This window comes from Tursiops truncatus, chromosome 10 (assembly GCF_011762595.2).
Source record: "Tursiops truncatus isolate mTurTru1 chromosome 10, mTurTru1.mat.Y, whole genome shotgun sequence".
In the NCBI taxonomy this organism is placed as follows: Eukaryota; Metazoa; Chordata; class Mammalia; order Artiodactyla; family Delphinidae; genus Tursiops; species Tursiops truncatus.
In genome coordinates, this window is record NC_047043.1 from 99,035,685 (window position 1) to 99,055,063 (window position 19,379).

The following is a 19,379-nucleotide window of genomic DNA, read 5'->3' on the forward strand; positions in this document are numbered from 1 at the left end:
ATTGATCTGTGGGCGCCATCTCCTCGGAAAAGATTACAGTGGGTGTCTGAGGCGTGATCCTGAAAGAAAATGCCTTCCCCACAGGAGCCCCTAAGGAGTGACAGGTACACAGTGTCCATGCCCTGCTCCCAGCTCTAGAGCTCAGGGCGTTTCATCCACATCCCCTCTGAGATCAAAGGATGCCAGAGTCAGAAAGGCCTCGTCTGACAACTCATTGAAAGATGAGGAAACTGAGGCACAGAAAGGGTGGGTGACTGGCCTGGAATACTCAGCGAGTCCAGAGCAGGGCCCCAGGAGAATGGGTTTTTTTTTTTTTAATAATAGGATTTTTTATATATACTTATTTATTTGGCTGCGCCGGGTCTTAGTTGCAGCATGCAAGATCTTCCTTGTGGCATGCAGGATCTTTAGTTGCGGCATGTGGGATCTAGTTCCCGACCCGGGGTCGAAGCCAGGCCCCCTGCACTGGGAGCGTGGAGTCCTAACCACTGGACCACGAGGGAAGTCCCAGAATTGGGGGTTTCTTGCTTCCTGGTCCACTCCCTTGAACCTCTGCCTTCACCTTTCTGCCACTGAGCATTTCTTCTACAATGCAGACTCAGGGCTCCCAGCAGAGAAGGGCAAAACGCAGGAAAACTGAGGCCAGGGAGACCAGGGACCGCTAACCAGGTGAGAAATTCACATAAGGCTGCGTTAGAAGGACTAACTGTGACCATAAAGTGAATGACTGGCTTTCCTTTGCTCCTATCCACTTTTCTTTAATCCAACTCCATTAAATAGGTATTTATCGAGCACCTACTATTTGCCAGACACTCATCTAGACTCTTTAGATACATCAATAAACAAAACACTGTGTAGATGCTGCTTAGCCTTGAGCAGAAGGCCATGCACACTCCAGCTAGTGTGATGAACAAACTAGAAGTGGTGAGGATGGAAGGAGGGAGAGCAGGGAGGAGGCGCCTGAGATAATCCAGGCCAGAGAAGATGGAGGCCTGGACCAGGCTGTAGCAGTGGAAGTGGTAAAAAAAAAAAAAAAAAAAAAAAAAAAAAGAAAGAAAGAAAAGGATTTACAGACAGTTTGGATTTGGGGTGTAAGAGAAAGAATAATAAAGGACAACACGAAGGTTTTGAGTCACAGCAACCAGAAAAGTGAATTTGTTACCAACTGAACTGGGGAAGGCTGCAGGTGCCAGGGGAGGAAACCAGAATTTCGATTGGCACGTGTAACATCTGAGTTGCCTATCACAGCCCCGGGAGGAACTGTCAGTGGGCTCTCGGATGGACCAGCCTGGGTTCCCGGGAGAGGCCTGGAGGCAGCCATCACAGAGACAGGATTAAGGCATGAGCTGGGTGAGCCCACCAAGTGACTGAGCGGGGGCAGAGACAAGAGCAGGGCCCAGGAGGGAGCCCCAGTGGCCCAAAGGTTATGAGAAGGAGCCAGCAAGAGAGACAGAAGAGGGAGGAGAGAAAATGAAAAGTGTGAGAGCTTCCAGGTCTGCTCCCTCCCTGCTTCCCTCACAAAGAGGAACCACATAGAGCCCCTGCCCTCAGTACAAGGGTCTCAGACCAGTTCTGCCCAGAGAAGACCCAGGGGACAGATAGCACCAGGGTGCACGCTGAAGGACAGGGAGGATTTTAATAATCAAAAAAGAGGTTGGATATGATCCAGCAATCCCACTTCCTCAGCATATATCCAGAGAAAACCTAATTTGAAAAGATACATGCACCCCAACGTTCACTGCAGCACTATTTACAATAGCCAAGACATGGAAGCAACCAAAATGTCCATCGACAGAGGAGTGGATAAAGGAGATGTGGTACATGTATACAATGGACTATTACTCAGCCACGAAAAAGAATGAAATAATGCCATTTGCAGCAACATGGATGGACCTAGACATGATCATACCAAGTGAAGTAAGTAGGACAGGGAAAGACAAATATTGTATGGTATCATTTATATGTGGAATCCAAAAAAAATGATACAAATGAACTTATTTACAAAACAGAAACAGACTCACAGAAAACAAATTTAAGGTTACTAAAGGGGAAAAGTGTGGGAAAAAATAAATTAGGAGTTTGGGATTAGCATATACACACTACTATATATAAAATATATAACCAACAAGGACCTACTGTATAGCACAGGAAACTCTACTCAATATTCTGCAATAACCTATATGGGAAAAGAATCTGAAAAAGAATAGATACATATATATTGTATAACTGAACTGCCTTGCTGTACACCTGAAACTAACACAACGCTGTAAATCAACTATACTCCAATATAAAATAAAAATTAAATTAAAAACATTTTAAAACAAGAGGTTGGGTGTTCCAGGCAGAAGGAACAGAATGTGCAGAGGCCCAGAGACAGTTAGATGCAAGCCCTTTGGGAGTAAAGAGTCCAGTTTGGCTGAGCTTTAGAGAATGGCAGGGATGGGGCAATTACAGGATAAATCAGAGCAGGGCTTTCCTCCTCTGGGCTGAGCTTAACTTTCTGACTGTCCAGAACCCAGCATGGACGGAACTGCTGGACCCTCTGGCTGCTGCATGAACCTTCTCTCTCTCTGTAACACAGAGCCTGGGGGGGCACAGCCTCCCCACCCTGAGGTACCAACTCCCAAAACCTCCTGGCAATTTGCTACACCTGAGGATGACTCGAATGCAGAATACCCTTTGAGCCAAGAGGCCAAGAGTTAACTGGGGGTGGGGAGTCACAGTGACAGGAGGAAGAGATTTTTAAGAGCTTCTGGTGATAGAAATCATCCCCAGCCAGGCCCCTAGTACCAGTTTATATTTTCTCTCTCTATTTTAATTAAATATCTGCCACTCACACATCCATGTTGCTGTTCCCTTGCCGGCTCTGCAGAGTTTAAATCAGAAGAGGTACCGAGAGGGGCACTGGACTGGGAGTCAGAGCTCTGATCTCCACTCCTGGCTCTGCCTTTAACTGAAGGGGAGACCTTGGGCAAGTCCCCTCCCCTCTTTGAGCCTCAGTTTCCACATGTGCAGAGTGAGGGGACTGCACCAACCAGTCAGTAAGTGCCTTCTGCTTGCTCTGGCCGACAACAGCCTTTTAAACTCATGGCTTTTCTGATGACGTCCCCTGACATTCCCATCTTCAGCCCCTGTGTCTGTTTCAACTGCAGTTCACCATACTCCCCCTGGAACTCTCATAACCGTATGTTCCAAGAGTAATTATCTTCCAATTTCACCTTCCAATTGCATCTTAATTTAACTTTCATTGCTGGGTGCCTGCTGGAATGTCCCAGCGAAGCCTGATGATTTCTAATTAGGCTGCTGTTAGGCTAGTCCAGTGATGCACGACAGCGCGGGAAGAGCATGGGTCCCCAGCTCAGACAGACCTGGACTCCAACCCCAGCTCTGCCACACACTGGCTGTGTCACAATAACTAAGAGGATGGTGGTTACGAGATGCAGTCCCATGGAGTCTATGAACCACTATGCTGCATGATCGGGAACTTCAGAGCCTGGCACACAGAAATCATTATATGAGGTCTAGGACTGCCGTCACACTGCAAAAGTAACCAGGTTTATGCTGGAGGCAAATGACTGGATGGCAGATTTCCTGGGACCAAACCTGCCTTTACGTGTATTCCGGCTCACTCCATCCCCCAGATTCTCAGAGAAGGGAGGGCTTGCCCAAGCCTCATGCAGGGAAACGTGGGAATACCGGATCGGCTCTCACCATTGTTTTAAGCGAGTTTTATTAGGAGTGTAGGAAAGAGCTAGCCTGGCTCTGTCCAGGCTGTGCCAGATCAGGCAGCAGTCCACCTCCTTCCTACAAGGAGTGGCTTGCTGGGCGCTGAGACCCTGCCCCAGCCTTTTCCACTACTCAAAAGGGGAATCCCTGCTCCCACTCCCACCTCCTACCCTGCGACCAACACTCACTCACTGTCCAGGTGCGTACACGCCCAGCAAAACAGGGCCTGGACACAGGGAGGTGGCTACCACACTCCCAGGCCCCCAAGTCTCTCCTTTGTCAGCTCAATCCAGCCAAACGTCTCCCATCTGCACCTCACTCCTAAGACAATGACTTTTTTCATCAAAAAGATTATACAAAGAAAAAGCCCACAACACACACACAAACACACACTTTTTACACATACTCAGGGCAGCAGGATATGGTTCTAAGACAGCCAAAATGGTGGCTTCCTGTTTCTTCAGGGATGTGTGTTTTGGAGTACGGATTCGGACAAGGGTGTTGGTCGGAGAGAGAGCTGCCTTCTGCTAAATTCTAAGAGAAAAATATTAAAAGAGCAGTAATCGCTCCCTGTCAGGCAAATGAAGTTAGCTGGGGCTGCTGCCTTGCAAACTCACCTCTAGGAGGAAACTTTCTGCCCTCCCCGCGGAGGAGTCAGGAACCCGAGAACTGGGTTCCAGGCACCGCCCATCTCTGACTCTCCGTTAATAAACCTGTTAAATGGCACTCCTCTGGAGGGATCATTATCTACTGTCAAACGCGTTCTGGACTTCACGGAATCCCTGGCCTAGCAAAGGCAGATATGGAGAGCAGAGAAGCAAGGGCTTGGGAGGGAACGCCTGGAGTGCGGCTCAGCCTTGGCGTCCCCTAGGCGTTCGGTCCCCTGGGGGAGGCACAAAGGCGGCCCCGGGCCACAGCACTGCAGGAGGTTGGGGTGCGCTGCGGGTGTGTGTGTGTGTGTGTGTGATAACCTAGGGCTTTTTAGTTCCTTCGGAGAGCGAGCTCCAAGTCTGGGCGTCTAGAAGAGAGAAGGGAGCAAGAATCCGCTAAGGGCGCGCCTCGGAGTAGCGAGGGACCAGGAATAGACCCCGCAGTGGGGAAGACCTCAGACGGTTCCCGTGGGCCAGGAGGGGCCTCTGAGGGGCCAGCGAGGGCCTGGCGGGGACCCCGAGGAGCAGGAGTGAGAATTTAGGGTCGCGACCAAGTCGCCTTTGCGAACGGAGCGTCATTCCCCGCTGCGAGGGGACCCTCAATACCGGGACCGCGGTGGGAGCGGGATACGGCCGTACGTGGCCAGGGTGCGGCCTCGCCGAGACCGAGGGTGCGTCCCCGAGGCTGGGCGTCTCGGACAGGGGCAGCGGCCCCCGATGTTCTCGTCCTCCTCGGCGAGGGCACTCGTGACCCGCCCATACCTCGGCCGAGGCAGAGCAGAGTGGGAAGGTCGGGGGTTTCTCGGCAGCTCGCTCCCGGCGCCCCGCGGGCTACAACTTGGAGCGCCTGGCGGGGGCCCCTCGCGCGCGTCCCTCGGCGCCTGAGGTCGCGCGGAGCCTCCTACCTGCTCTGTTCATCTTCCAGCGCGCGGAGCCAGGGACCGCCCGTCGGTGCGTCCGTCCTTCCGAGCACGAGTCCGCGCGCCGCCTCACTCCATGGCCGCCCCGCGGGGCCCGCACCCCGTGGCGCCTGCCCCGCCCCCGGCGCGCGCCGGACTTCGCGCAGCGCGCAGGGCAAGTGGGGGCTTGGGGGGTGCGAGCCTCCGGGGCTGGGCGGGGCTGGGCGGGGGCAGGGAGGGGAAGGGGCGCGAACGCAGGGCGCGCGGCGTCGCGTTCACTCAGGACTCCGCGCGGCGCGCAGGGCCAGGGGGGCGCAGGGCGCGAGCCTCCGGGGGCGGGGCCGGGGGCAGCGGCCGGGACAGCGCGCGGTGTTGCGTCCGCTCCTGGCTCCCAGCTCCGCGCGCGCTGCGCTCTGGTCGCCGCGCCGCTGCCCGTGCCGCCGTTGCCGCCGCTGCCCCTCCGCCCCCTCCTAGACGTTTCCTCCTGCTCCCGGAGAGGAAGACTTTTTTTTTTTCTCTCCCCTTTCTGCTCTGTCAGGGATCGAGGGAGCCGAGGGGCGAGGCGTCCCCGCGCACATTTAAAGGGGCCATGGCCGCGGGGACTCGGGGAGCTGCACGAGGTTCAAGGCACGAGGGTGGGAGGGGCGGGGTGAAGCTGGCGAGTTGGGCTTCTGGGGACTTCCTGGTCCCTTCGCCCAGCGGACCGTCTATCACTTTATTTTCAACCTCGGGCGTTCATTCAGTCCTGGGCCCAGCACCGTGCTGAGCGCAGAACAAGACAGCCCCAAATTCTTGCCCTAGTGGAGCTTAAATGGGATGTCAGTGGAGACACAAGACAAATAAGCAATAAACATCGTTTCAGAGAGCGATGGGTGCCTTGAGGGAGATAAAACAGGGTCGTGGGGCAGAGTAATTTTTAAAAATGCAAATTCTCAGGGCCCGCCCCAGACTTAACTGAATCAGAAATCCCATGTTTAACAAATCCTTCAGGTCCTTCCGATGCAAGCTAGTTTGAGAACCTCTGGAGTAGAGAACAGGTGATCAAGGAAGGTCTCCCTGAGGAGGTGACATTGAAAGGGAGACCTGGTAGATGAGGAGCCTTTGTCCACTCAGCGCTCACCAGCCAGCACCTCGCTGGGACCAGGCCTGGTGCTGGGTGACATGGATGACTCAAGCCTTCACCCTTGAGCACCCGTTGGATTGGCCACGCAAACATAGGCAGTTCTGCTTCCCTGGACAAGTGCTGGGATGGGGACAGGAGCTTGTGGGAACTCAAGAGGTGGCCCCTGAGTGGAGAGAGTTCCAGCAAAAAAAAAAAAAAAAGGCCTTTCAGATGGAGGGAGTAGCTTGGGCAGAGACTTAGATGTGTGAAAAGGCATGGCCTGATGGAAGAGCCGTGAGGGGTTTGGCAAGGCAGGGAAATAGAGGGTGGCAACATCTGATAAGAGGCACAGAAGGTTGGGGTGAGGCGTGCTTTGAAAGCCATACCAAGGGCTTCCTTCCATCAGCTATTGAAGGCTGAGGGCAAGGGTCATGTCTCTCATCTATAACTGGCAGCCAATACTTATAGAGCACCTACTGTGTGCCTGGCAAGGTGTTAAGCTCTGTACCTGCATATTTACTCGTTTAAGCCTCACCACAACTTTATGAAGCTGGTATCAAAATTCTTCCCATTTTACATTTGAGGAAACCGAGTAAACTAAGAGTTCACATGAGCTTTCCTGACTGTTCTTGCCCTGGCTGTCCCATGTCTGCATCTCCAGGACCCAGCTCAAGGTGTGGCTTGGTCATTTAGTAGTTTGGTTGTGAGCCCACTACGTGCCAGGGTGTAGGCTCGCAGCAACGCCAGCACTCTGTGGGAGGGTGTGGGGCTGGGGCATCTCAATTCATTCAGGCGATTCAGCCAATGTATCTACTATGTGGGAGTAGGTGTGGGGGGGACATGGAACATATCCCCCCGCACCACCACCATCCCTTCCTGTCCCTCATTTGGGGACAAGAGGCCCAGAAATGGCCCCATGCCAGGGTGATGACTCCAGGGCAGGGGCTGTGTCTGCTCTGCTTACCGCTGCAGCCCTGGCATCTAATAAAGAACCCAGCACTTAGTAGGTCTTCAAAAAATATGTGTTGTCCACAAAAATAAAGGCCTGGGACAGAGGTTCAGACTATTGTTTGGGATCACTTTGGTTTTCTGGGACTGAAGGTGGCAGAGGCTAGAATTTTTGTGACTTTGACCAGTTGTGCTGGGAGCTTGTGAGGAGGCAGAATTCCAAATGGCCACGAGACATTTCGCAGCCTTGGCTGTCCTCCCTGAACCTAGATGCCTTCGGTCCAGCATTTGGTCCAGGCAGTCCCAGACAACCATATGTTTTCATTGCACAGATGAAACACTTCTCTGAGCATCGTCTGTGGAGCCCAGCAACAGCAGCACTCAGAGGCTTCTTAAGAATGCAGAATCCCAGGCCCCACCCCAGTCCTACTGAACTAGAACCTGCATTTTAACAAGACCTCCAGGTGATCTGTTTATACATCTGGAGAAACACTGCCCTGGATAACTCACCCCATTACTTTTTGGCCAGATGTGCTGCCGAAGTCCAAAGAAGTAGAGAAGAGACTTCCCCAGGTTCTCACTGGGGTGAGAACTTAATCCTCTGACCTCTGTCTCCTTATTAATACATTATTGGAAGGTGGGTAGGTTTCTGGATATCTGGGGGCCTGCACCCAGCAGAACTCCTGGTGCATATTAGGTGCTCACTAAAACTATAAAACTTGTATGAAGGTCTGATTTGAATTGTTTCATGAGCCAGTTGGTGCCTGACACAGAGGATGTTCAATGCACACATACTGAAGACAGGAATCAATACATTTCAGTTAGATAATGTGGAAAGGCTCTGGGGAGGTGAAACTCTTGTTTCCCGTCATTATGAAAAATCTTATGTTTTCACACTCACCAAGCACTTCCATATACCTAACCAAGTTTGTAGGTTTTGTCTTGTTTTTATCTTTTAATGCCCACAGTATAGAATCAGATTATGTGCATTTCAGGCAAGGGCCTAGGGTGTACCTCAGTTTCTCCAAATTCAGAAATGAATTTGATCCTTTCAAAGGACTTATGCGTCTCTGAACCGCTACAGAGTCCTTAAGCGTCCAGCCTTTTGCGGGGAAAACCTTTTGCCTCTGAAATAGGAAATCAATGGCAGAATTTGTGTTACTTAGGCCCTTCATAAACTTTATGGATCCCTGCGTGGAAGCGGTGGAGAAGATGATGGAGGTGATGGCGGAGGTAGGAAAGGTCGTGTTGGAGGCGAAGGACGAGGGGGAGGGGGAGGTGGTGACAGGATAGAAGTAGCTGTGAACATCACGGTTAGGGTGGAAGGCGTGATGTAGTCGGAGGTGGTGGAGGACGAGGTGCATGGAGGTTATGGATTTGATGGATGTGGTGGAGATGGTGGCCTTGGAGGAGGTGACAGAGGTGGAGGTACAGAGGGTGGGAGGTGTCCGTTTGAATATGGGTACAAATGAGTGAGTGGGTCAATCATTTCAATATTTGATGCAAGAAGAAAATATGTTTTAAGAGTTGAGATCATTTCCGGGAATTAGCAATAAAACCCAAAGAACCTAGGACCCCCAAGGCAGGAGCAGGAGAGGGAGGCTCAGATAATTCAATCAACGGCCAGCTTACCCTTTGCTGTAGGGCCTGTGGAAAGAAGCAGGGAGGGCAGGAAGGGACCTCAGTGCTTGGCTAAGACCTTGCCATGACTGTTGAATTTGGGATTTGAGGCTAAGCAAAGTGTACTTTAAAAGATCATAGCACCAAGGGCAGTTGGGAAAAAAAAACCCAGGTCTGAACTTGTTTAGCTGAAACCACACGGTGGTGTGGAGTGATGGGCCATGAAGCTGAAACGCTTATTCCTTTGATTGCTTTTCCCAATACGAGAAAATGGATGGGAAAGACCAGAGGGCTTTCCAAACATTAGGATCTGATACTGGTGGTTGGACTTGCTTAGTCCTTATGGAACTGAGCTATAACCACTCACTGAGCTCAGGGATGTGGTCAATAACCATGTGGGGGGTGATGACCCATCATCTCTCTGGGTTTGAGCCTTTCACACAGCTACTCTTCCCAAGAACCCTATAAAGTGTTTCTTATCTCCCCATTTCACACTTGGGAAAACTGAGGCCCAGACTGGGGAAGTGACTTGCCCTTCCAGCCCAGCCAGGACTCACCCCCCCTTCACTCTGAGAACATGTTCTTAACTACCAGGCCACACTGATTTCTCTGTGATGGGCACAAAGTCTGCCTAGATTTCATGCTTTCCAAATCACTCACCATCTTACTTGCTCCTCTCAGCAGACATGAGCCACCCAGGGTAGGTGTTATGCCCACTTGACAGACACGGAAACTGAGTCCAGAGGGAAAAATAACTGGCCTGGGATCCTACGGTAAGTCAGGGGATTCCAGTGCTGGGATCCACACCCCCTGACATCCAGGCCCAAGTCGGAACGATGTGGAGCTCTGCATACAACTTAAGTCACCTCAGATCAAAACCACTGAAATTCAGCTCCCTGTTCCCGCCTGCCTGAAGCCTCGGCAAAGTGCAGAGCCAGCACCAAAGCTGGATGTGATCTCCAGAAACAGAGAGCGCCCAGGCTCTGTGAGCTCCCCGGCCAAGCCTCCCAGACAAGCGGTAGAGTGCAGTGGTCAGGAGCCACACTGACCTGGGTGTGACCTGGGCGGGAGGGCAGGTCCCAGCCTCAGCTTCCCCATTGGTAGCTAGTATTTGCTGAGCGCTTATTTGGTGCATTCAGTAAGTCTTTTGCATATATTAGCTCATTTACTCCTCCCAACAAACAAACTCCTCCTGCCCCTGAAGTAGGCAATGTTATTACCCCTGTGTTACAGACAAGGCTACCAAGGCACAGAGAGGCTGAGGCATTCGCCCAGGGATACATAGCTAGTGAACAGTGGGGATTCCACCCTGGCTCTGGGGCTGGCTTTCTTACCCACTTCAACACGCTGCTGCCCTGTCAAGGATATGATAATAGTGTCTGCTCATTAAATGAGATGAATTATCTAAAGCATCCAGGAGGGGAGAGGGGAAGACAGGAGGTGCTCAAGAAATGATCATTATCATTTAAACATCTAGTACAGAGTTGGTGTTCAATAAATGCTTACAAACAAAGTACACCGGGAACTGGGCCACGCACACCCCACGATCAGAGCAGGAGAGGGATGGGAGAGAGCATTTACTGAGCAGCCTCTGTATACTGGGATGGGTGAGAGGGGGCAACAGGGGAGCCCCTCAGGAGCACGGGGAGGCAGCCTGGACCCTGCTTCCTGGCCCCGGGGTGGGGGAACGATCGGGGTTTTGTTTACCGCTGAGATGGGGGCGCTTCCATAAAGCTGGGGCCCAAGACCAGCTACCTTCGCATCCCTCTCTATAGCAGAGTCCCCCTGGTTTCCCGGTTTCCACGAGGAGCAGCTCTATGCCTTTTGTCTCCGGGGATAAAATGCATGTTACGAAAACGGAAATGACCCCGGCTCTGCAGCCTCTTTGTGCTTTTGGACTGCTCACCCCACAACGCCACGGCTGCGACATCATCAGCTTCAGGGCTTATCTCCCCCTGGAAAGTAATTGAGTTGCCTTCCTGGCTCCAGGGGTGGGCAGATCTGAGCCAGACACCTGCCGGGGTGGACTCGGCTTAGCAAGGCCGCCCCTCCCTTCCTGTGCCCCAAAGACCGGGCCCTCACCCCCACCCCACTGCACACACCGGGCCAGGCACGAGCAGAGGGAGAAGCGGGGGTCTTGAAGGCCCCTGGTTTCACCAGTCACTGGTTCTGTGGCCTTGGGGGGGGGGTTTCACCAGTCACTGGCTCTGTGGCCTTGCGGGGGGGGCGTTTCACCAGTCACTGGCTCTGTGGCCTTGGGGGCAGGGACACTTTGCCACTGTGCACCTCAATTTTGTCCTCTGTAAAATGGGAACAATGAGACCTTTCTCTCGGGGTCATGGTGAGGATGAAAGGATGTTATTTCCCCTCTCTCTTCCCTTTCCTGTCCTTGAAGAGCTCATGGCTTGGTCTGAGAAACGGGTCTGGGTCAGCTAACAGTGACACAGTAGAGCTAGGGGTGAAGGCAGAAGATTGAATGGGCTCATTGGGCTGGGCTTTACAGTGTCATTTACAGGTGGAGGGGTAAGGTTGCCGTTCCAGGTGAGGGTACAGCCCGTGGGGATGGAAGAGGAGGGCAGGATTGGGGCAAGGTGAGAAGTGTGCTCTGGACAAGCTCTCCAATGGCTGGCCAAAGAGTTTGGACTTTACCCTGCTGGTGATGGGGAGCTTTAGAGTGTTTCTGGGGGAGGGAGTGACATGGCCAGACCCGTGTTGTAGCCGGAGTGGGAGGGGAGCCAGAGGGACAAGTCCAGAGGTAGGATGGCCCAAGGAGGCTGGGGCAGGGACCCCAAGAGAGATTAGGTCTAAATTTATGAATGTTCCTGACCCACGATCGCAGGGCTCAAACGCATGCTAGGAAGGCTTCCAGGAGGAGGCAAGCTTTGCTCTGCACCCTGGAAAAAAATCACACAAGCAGAGGGGAGCAGGAAAGGGCCTGCCACACAGCGGGTGGGAGTGGGAACTGGGGGTCAGTGGCCCAGTAGGCTGATGTGTCCAGTGTGCAGGGATGGGTGAGAGGGACAGGCAGGGGCCTCAAAAGCCTTTGTGCAGCAGGCCTTTGACTCCCCAAGGAAGGGCTGAGCTCTGGGGGAGGGGAGTCTGAGGCTGGGCAGGGCCACTCGGAGTTTTTATCACCACTGGGTGGGATCCAGGGTCTGTGGAGGAAGTGACCGCCCTCTTCCGGCCAGCCATTTTTTTTCCTTCTGCTGCCCGTTTGGCTTTTTCCTGAGGCCGCATTTCCACAACGGCCCCTCCTGGCTGGCTGGGCGTGGGCATGGCTCCACCACACACCCAGCATTAGGGGTGGCCCGGCGCTAGGCTTCCTGTCCCTCTTTGGGCAGGCTGATTGGAGGAAAACAGCCCTCGAGCCTTCTTCAAAACAGGAAACTGCTCTCCCTGCTTCCTGAAGGACAGGAACTGTCCCCATGGCAACCATGGGACAAAGAGGCCATGTTAACCCTTCTGAGGTCAGGCCTGGCTGAGGCCCTTTCTTACCAGCCCCTCGTGGGTGTGGCACTGTACAGGTGACATCCTCCAAGTCTCACCACCATTCTGAGGGCAGGGCAGGTTGGGGACTTCATACCCATCGGATGGATGTCAACGTGGAGTTCAACTCCGAGGGCAAAGGCGTGGCCACACCGCGAGCACACGGTGGGGTCTGAGGTCAGCTGTGTCCGTTGAAATCTTGGCTGTGCTGGCTGTGTACCTGGGGCAGGTGACTGAACCTTCCAGCCTCAGTTTCTCTACCTGTGAAACAGGAAACAGCGCGGGGCTGTTGTGAGCGTCCACTGAGTTCACCGCTCGTCCAGCGCGTACTCGCTTGTGCTATGAGCTGTTCTATGCCCTGATGGCAGCGACAATGACACGAATGACAACCTCCTGCCTCGTGGGCTGAGTGTGTAGATGGGGGTCAGGAGGTCAATAGGCCCACATGTCCGTGCAGACCAGAGACTTGCAGGGAATGACCTGCAAGGGCGGCGGGTGGGGGAGGGGAGCATTCGGGCAGCGGGGCGGCAGGTGTGCTATCTGGGGATCAGCGAGGCACAGGGGCGGGCGAGGGGGGGAGCAGAGAGCCTTTGGGTCTATCCTCAGAGCAAGGCGGAGCCAAGGAGGGTGAGGCAGGCTGGACATGTTCTGATTCGCATGTTTAAAGACCTGCCTCTGGCTGTGCGGACATGCAGAGTGACAGGGACTCTGAATGGTGTGTTTCCTGGGGGGACCTTGCCCAGGACCCTGGAGAGACCTAAGTCATGGGGAGACACCATCTGTGCTGGTGCTGGGGAGCAGGGCAGGGCGGGGACTCCATGACCTGCCCCCAGTGCTGCCACTGTTCAGGGGCCCAGCCTTTTCCTTGACGGCGCACCAGGACACACCCAGCCTCCCTCCCTCCGACGCCCAAGGGCTGCTGCGAGGAGGATGCGGTGGACGCAGCTCCCGCACTGTGGCAGAGGCTGCTCTCCTCGCTGTGGCCTCCAAGATCCCACACTCCCTGCCTCACCACGCCCCCTCCCCACCCCATCTCCCACCACCCTGGGCTCCGGCCACACCGGCCTTCCTCTCCATCCCAGACCCTGCCCGGCTCCCTCCGGCCCCTGGGACTTGTCCTGCTCTCTAAAATGCCTTCCCAAATGCTCACGTGGCTGGGCTGACCCCCTCATCCGCCAGGTCTCCAATGTCACCTATTCTCAGAGGCAACCCCACCCCCTCCAGTCCCTCAGCATCCCCTCACCCAGTGTCTCTTCTTCACCTGCACTTACCTATATCTGAGATCGTCTCAGGATTTATCTGTTTCCCTATGTGATGTCCGTCTCCCCACCTGGTACGACAGCTCAGGGAGGGCAGGGCGCCCGGAGCAGAGCCTGGCACACAGTGAGAGCCACTCTAATATCTGCTGCGTACCGAAGGGACGATACTGACAGAGGCCCCCCTTCCTGGGCCTTATCACCAAACCCCTGCTCACTTCCACAGTCTGAAGAGATGTGGTCTCTCGGCCAGGAAGGCAGCTCTCAAGAGGAGTTGGTTGGAGGTGAGGGGAGCAAGGGTTAAATGCCTGCCCTGTAAGGAACTAGTTTTGTTCACGAATGTTAACAATCACCAAGAACTGTGTAGGGGACTCGTGCACGGGGAGGGATGTATCATTATCCGCATTTTTCAGATGAGGTAACTGAGGCGCAGAGAAGCAAAGTCTTGAGCCCAAGACCACACGGCTGGGAGGGGGCGGAGTTGAGGGGAAACCCAGGGGCCTGTGCCTTTCTCCTTAGTCTTCCGAAGAGCTGAAAGGGGCCTCGCACACAGATGAGAAAAGGTGATTGACTTTCTGAAAAATCTCCAAGGCTTTGTCAAGGCCACTGCCATCGGCCACATCATTGGGTTAACGTAGGTGAACACAAACTTCCTGGACTGAAGCACCCTCTGCACTGGTTAAAGCGCGAACTCCAAAACCCCATTCCAGGCCCAGTGAGTTAAGCCTCCCTGAGGTCGAGGTGGAGAGTCTTCATTTTGGGAAACACGGGATTGAGGCTGTGGAGGCCGCACTGTGAGTGGAGACTGGGCTGGGAGGAGCACAGGGATCCTTTCCAGCCAAAAAGCCTGAAGTTCCAACTGGGTCATCAGCTGAGAGCCTGTCCATTGATAATCTCAGGGTGTGGAGGAGTGTCTGAGGGGGCATGAGCATGTCCACACCCTGCCCTGCCAAGCTGGGGCAGCCCTGGGAAGGCCTGCCAGGCAGTCGATTCCATTCTCCGACCTCTGACCTCCTACCTGCTCTTGACTTACCCCAGGGACAGGGAGCTCATGTCCTCACAGGGCTCTCCTCCCCTTGTGAGACATCTTTGCGGAATGCGGGTGGCAATGTCACCTTCCAGGATGCACCAGCAAGGCTGGCGATTTTAAAACAGGCATTTGGATGAGCCACCAGGCCTGACTCCTGATTTATTTTCCGGAATGGAGCTCTGCCCCTCTGCCGGCTGGTGGCAGAGGTGGGGGGAGCGGCTCTGCAAGGACCATGTTAATTAGCTCAATAAGCGCGTGTGCACCCGTGCGGAGGGACCCAGAGGCAATGTGACCGCCTGTCATGGACACCATCAACTTCTGGGGTGAGCTTCCTCTACCTGAAATCCAGACACTTAGAGAAATGAATCCGACACCATGAAAACACTCAGCACCCTGGGCACCAGTGCACTGCCCCACAACTGGGGGTCTCCATCCTTCTAGAAGAGGCTGCAGTCAGCACGCATGGTACCCCGCGGGAGCTGCCTCCTAGCTGCCTTCTGGCAGGGGGGCTACAGGCTGGAGCCTGATCCTCTCCAGCTCAGGGGAGCCCCTAGGGAGGGGACAGCGTGTGAGGGAGGGGACCTTCAGCACATGGTCTGACAAATTCTGATGATCTCACAGTGTGAACTGGGGACAGAGCCTGACAGCTCAGAGTTTGGGACGAAGGTGTGGACTACACACTGGGGTTTGAGCCCCAACCCCCGCCCCATCTCTCAGCCCTGAGCTCCTGGCAAGTCCTTGTCCCGCTGGGTATCCCCCTCATTTATAAGATGGGGCATTTCTAGCACCTACCGCACGTGCCCACTAGGGGAGATGAAGTAAGATGATGACCCTGCAGTGCTTAGCCCGGTGTCTGTTATGTAACATGCGCTCAGAATGTTAGATATTATTCCTAAGTATTACTAGTGAAGAAGTATCTGGCACAAAGCAGGCCATCAGTTAGAATTTGATGTCTTTTATTGTTTGTGAAGGTCTAACCTCACTGACTTGACAGTTTAATGTTTAACTATAAATAAAATTTGTTCACACTTTACTAATGAACAGGCAGCAGCATCCAGACTTTGCTCTGGGGTCCACTCAAACTCTTAAAGTCCGAGGATGATTTGCCTCCCTCAGGTTGCAGACACTCCTGCCTACATAGATGTGGGCTCGGTGCCTCCTCAAACTGGTGGAGCTGTGGTGCTTGACATGTTATGTTTAATCACCACAGGCACTCTGTGTGGCAGGTATGATTATACCCATTTTACAGATGAGGAAACTGAGGCCCAGAAATTTGCCTGGGAATACATAGGCATCGAGCAGCAGACGGTTGTGATCCCAGGTCTGTCGTAACCACACGGCTGGTGCTTTTCCCATTGCACTTAACTCAGGATCTCCCCAACCAAAATGGAGATGATTTCCCCCCAAACAGTGGCAGTCGCAGCACTGATGAGGGTTTGAGGGGTTCCCTGTGACCAGGGCACATGTGGGGCGGGTGGTAGAGCAGTATTTATAACCCCCGGCCTTTCCTCTGACATTCATTTCAACCCCATTTATGGGCACCCTTTTTGTGCCAAGCCTTGGAGGGAACCTGGGGGGTCAGACACACTCAGGGAGCAAGCGAAAAGCATCACAGCTAGGACCGGCCGTGCAATTGTGGGGCCAAGTGCAAAGCGAAAATGCAGTGCCTTTCGTCTAAAAATTAAGAATTCCAAATGGTGACAGTAGAACATGGGGGTTTAAACCAAGCACGGGGCCCTCCTGAGTGTGGGTCCCCATGTGGCTGTGATGGCCACACACTCGTGAAGCTGGCCCTGTGCACACCAGCACTGCAAAAACAGCACCTCCGAGTGCCCAGCCCACAGCCTGGCACAGAGTAGGAGCCAAGTACACATTCATTGAGCAGTGAGTTCTCCCAACTCTGTGAGATGGACACCTGATCATGAATTTGCAGCTGGGTAAACTGAGGCTCAGGAAGGCTCCCGCCTTGCCAGGCCTCACCAAAGCCCAGGTCGTGGCTTCCTGCTTGGCGTGCTGGCCCACTGTTCCATGTTGACCCCAATCCTGACCTTTGTTTTCCTGATCCCTGAAAGAAGGGGTAATGTTTACCACAGGCTGAAGTTTATTTTATTTTTGTGTTTCCCAATAATTGATTCCAACAGTTCCTACAGACGTCCTGCCGAAGGAAAACATGTTTTGCTCACTCAACCTTCGACTTCCTCGCGGCGCCAACGGTGGTGGGGGCCCACGGCCACAAGGAAAGCGTGGGGTGACTTTTCCCTTGGTTATTTTATTTTTTTTCCATCTCGCTGTCGGGGGACAACAAAACATGTTTTCCTTTTTCTCCAAAGGAAATCGGAACTTTCTTATTGACTACTTGTTGCCTAAATTTCATCTTCCTACTCCTGTGATTACCTTGGACTGGGTGAATTTTGTGAGAAAACTTCAAAATAAAGGACTGTCTGTCACTTTACTGAAAGGACAACCATCACAACCAAAATTTTCATTCACATGAAGCCACTGATGCCACCGAAATTCACCTTGCCTTCCTCATCAGTGTCTGTGCATGCTCTTGAAGTGGCTTTATTATTCCAAGTTCTCACATTTTCTCATAAGGTTACCTTCTTCAAAGTGCAGGACTAGGGAAACTTACACAGATCCAATGTTCTGGTCAAGATGATGGCTGCCTGGAGTTCACTGAAGCAGATATGGGCGTATGGTGTGAGGTAGGGGTCAAGGATCTTTTCTCCCTCATGTGCATATTCAACCAATCCAGCAGCATTTATTTAAAATTCATCATCCTTATTCCACTCCACTGCAGTGTCTCCGTTGTCATAAATCTGGTGATGCCACCCATGTTGGTCTAGTTCTGGACTTTCTATTCTGTTCTCTTAGTCTAGTTGTCTATTTCTGTGCCAAGGCCACCTGTCTTAATCAATGTTGTGTCCACTGAAATAGATAATCATGGTTTGCTTAATAACTCCTCTACTACTGAACATTTAGGTTGTTTCCAATGTTTTATTTTTATGACTTGCTTGTACTAAATCATGGTAATAAAAATAGCAATAATAGCTGAGACAGTGTGCCAGTCTCTGCTCTAAGTGCTGTCCATATATTAACTCGTTTAATCTTCACAACAAGCCTTGGAGGGAGGTGCTCTTGTGATCCCGTCTTTGAGAGACAAGGCCCTTGTGGTGCAGAGAGGGATGATGGGGCTGGAGTCTGGACCCAGAAAGGCTGGCTCTGGGACCTGCACTTTCACCTGCACTTTCCCCCTAGAATCAGAGAGTGGATGAAAGGGGAGTGTTGAAAGGGATGAATCAAATGTAGGCTGTAATGCCTTCCTCGTCTTCTGGAATTAATGAGGTGGCCTAGTGGCTGTGGAGCCTGAGAGCCCTGGGACCCCTCCCAGGCTGCACCACTCACTGGCTGGGTGACTTTGGGCAAGTGATGACTCCTCTTTAAGCCTCGGTTTCCCTGTCCGTAAAATGGAGATACTAGGTCCACTTGTCTGGGCTATCGTGGGGCTCACGGGAGGTTCCCAGTCCTGTCTTAACTGCCTTGACTGATGGCCCAGGAGCCTCAGTGGCCCCAGAGGGCTCTCCCCAAAGAAGTTTTTGATTTGCAGGCATTCTGGGCTTTCCTGTTTCCTGGAGCAGCTGAGGGCATGGCTGGTGGCACCCCAGAACCTGCTTCTCGTGGCCTCTCTCTGCATTTGGAGATCTGAAGCTCTGGGCTTTCCTGACCATCAGCTCCCCGAGGTGGGTGCTCTCCTGAACACCCCTCCCCATTCATTGGGTGGCAACTCCTCCCCCTTTAAGGACTGATCTCCTGACCTGCAGGCCTGAGTAAGCCTCTGATGATGTTGCCAGCCTCCTGCAGCTGGACCGTGAGCTCCGTGAGGCTGGACCTTGCCATGGCTCCACTGACAGAACCAGGCACACGCTCACAGCAAGTGGTATTTGCTGAATGGATGAATGAACCTTATCAAGCAGTTACCAGCCACCAACCATCCTGGTTTGCCCAGGACCAAGGAGTTTCCTGGAAGGCAGGACTTTCAGTGCTAAAACCATGGATGACTTGGTGAAACCAGACAAGGTGCTCACCCTGAGTTACCACCGCATGGCAGGCCTTGGGTCCAGCCTTTACAGTCACTGCTGGATCTATCCTCGTGTCTTAGGTTGGGGCCCCTAGAAGCAGAGCCCAAGTCAGGGATCCAGGTGTATGTGAATTATTGAAGAAGTGCTCTCAGCAGGAGTGAGGGATACAGGGAGGGCAAAGGCAAAACGCCAAGCGAGGCTGTGGCCCTGGCTGGAGACTGGCCTCGGCGCAGCTCTGGAGTGCCAAGAGCACCACAGAGTTAGCCCCACCTTGAGGGGAGGGGGCCCTGGAGAAGGGTGGCAGCCAAGGGCAATGCCCAGGAGAGGGGCAGCAGCTGTCAGCCATTAGGAGCCATTATCACTGCAGCTGAGGGACAGGGGGCACTGTCCTGAAACAGGGATCAGACCGTGGCACCCAGTGTCCACTGGACTTCATAACAGCCATGGAGGGAGGTCAAGTATGGGTATATCCCTAACAACTCTTTTAACCTAAAACCAGCCAGTGGAATGAAATCTGAAGTCCTTACATCAGCTGCTGGCCCCCGTCTCTCTCCTCCCCACCGTCTCACTGAACTCCCAGGTA

General features: G+C 53.3%; 1 protein-coding gene across 14 annotated transcripts in view; it reads right to left on the bottom strand.

Annotated features, from left to right (window-relative positions):
- FGD5 (FYVE, RhoGEF and PH domain containing 5) overlaps positions 1 to 19,379 on the bottom strand; it is a 137,965-nt gene that overhangs the window by 110,115 nt on the left and 8,471 nt on the right. For 2 of the 14 annotated variants that reach the window (XM_073787735.1, XM_073787741.1), the window contains exon 1: positions 5,282 to 5,702. The exons of 1 other annotated variant lie outside the window; for it this stretch is intronic. In XM_073787735.1, coding sequence (XP_073643836.1) covers positions 5,282 to 5,294 — 13 coding nt within the window. In that variant the 5' untranslated portion in view covers positions 5,295 to 5,702. Of the gene's footprint in view, positions 1 to 5,138; positions 5,258 to 5,281; positions 5,729 to 12,440; positions 12,687 to 19,379 lie in introns of those variants that run through there. 11 more of the 14 variants (XM_073787743.1, XM_073787746.1, XM_073787738.1 and 8 more) reach the window with 11 other exon arrangements.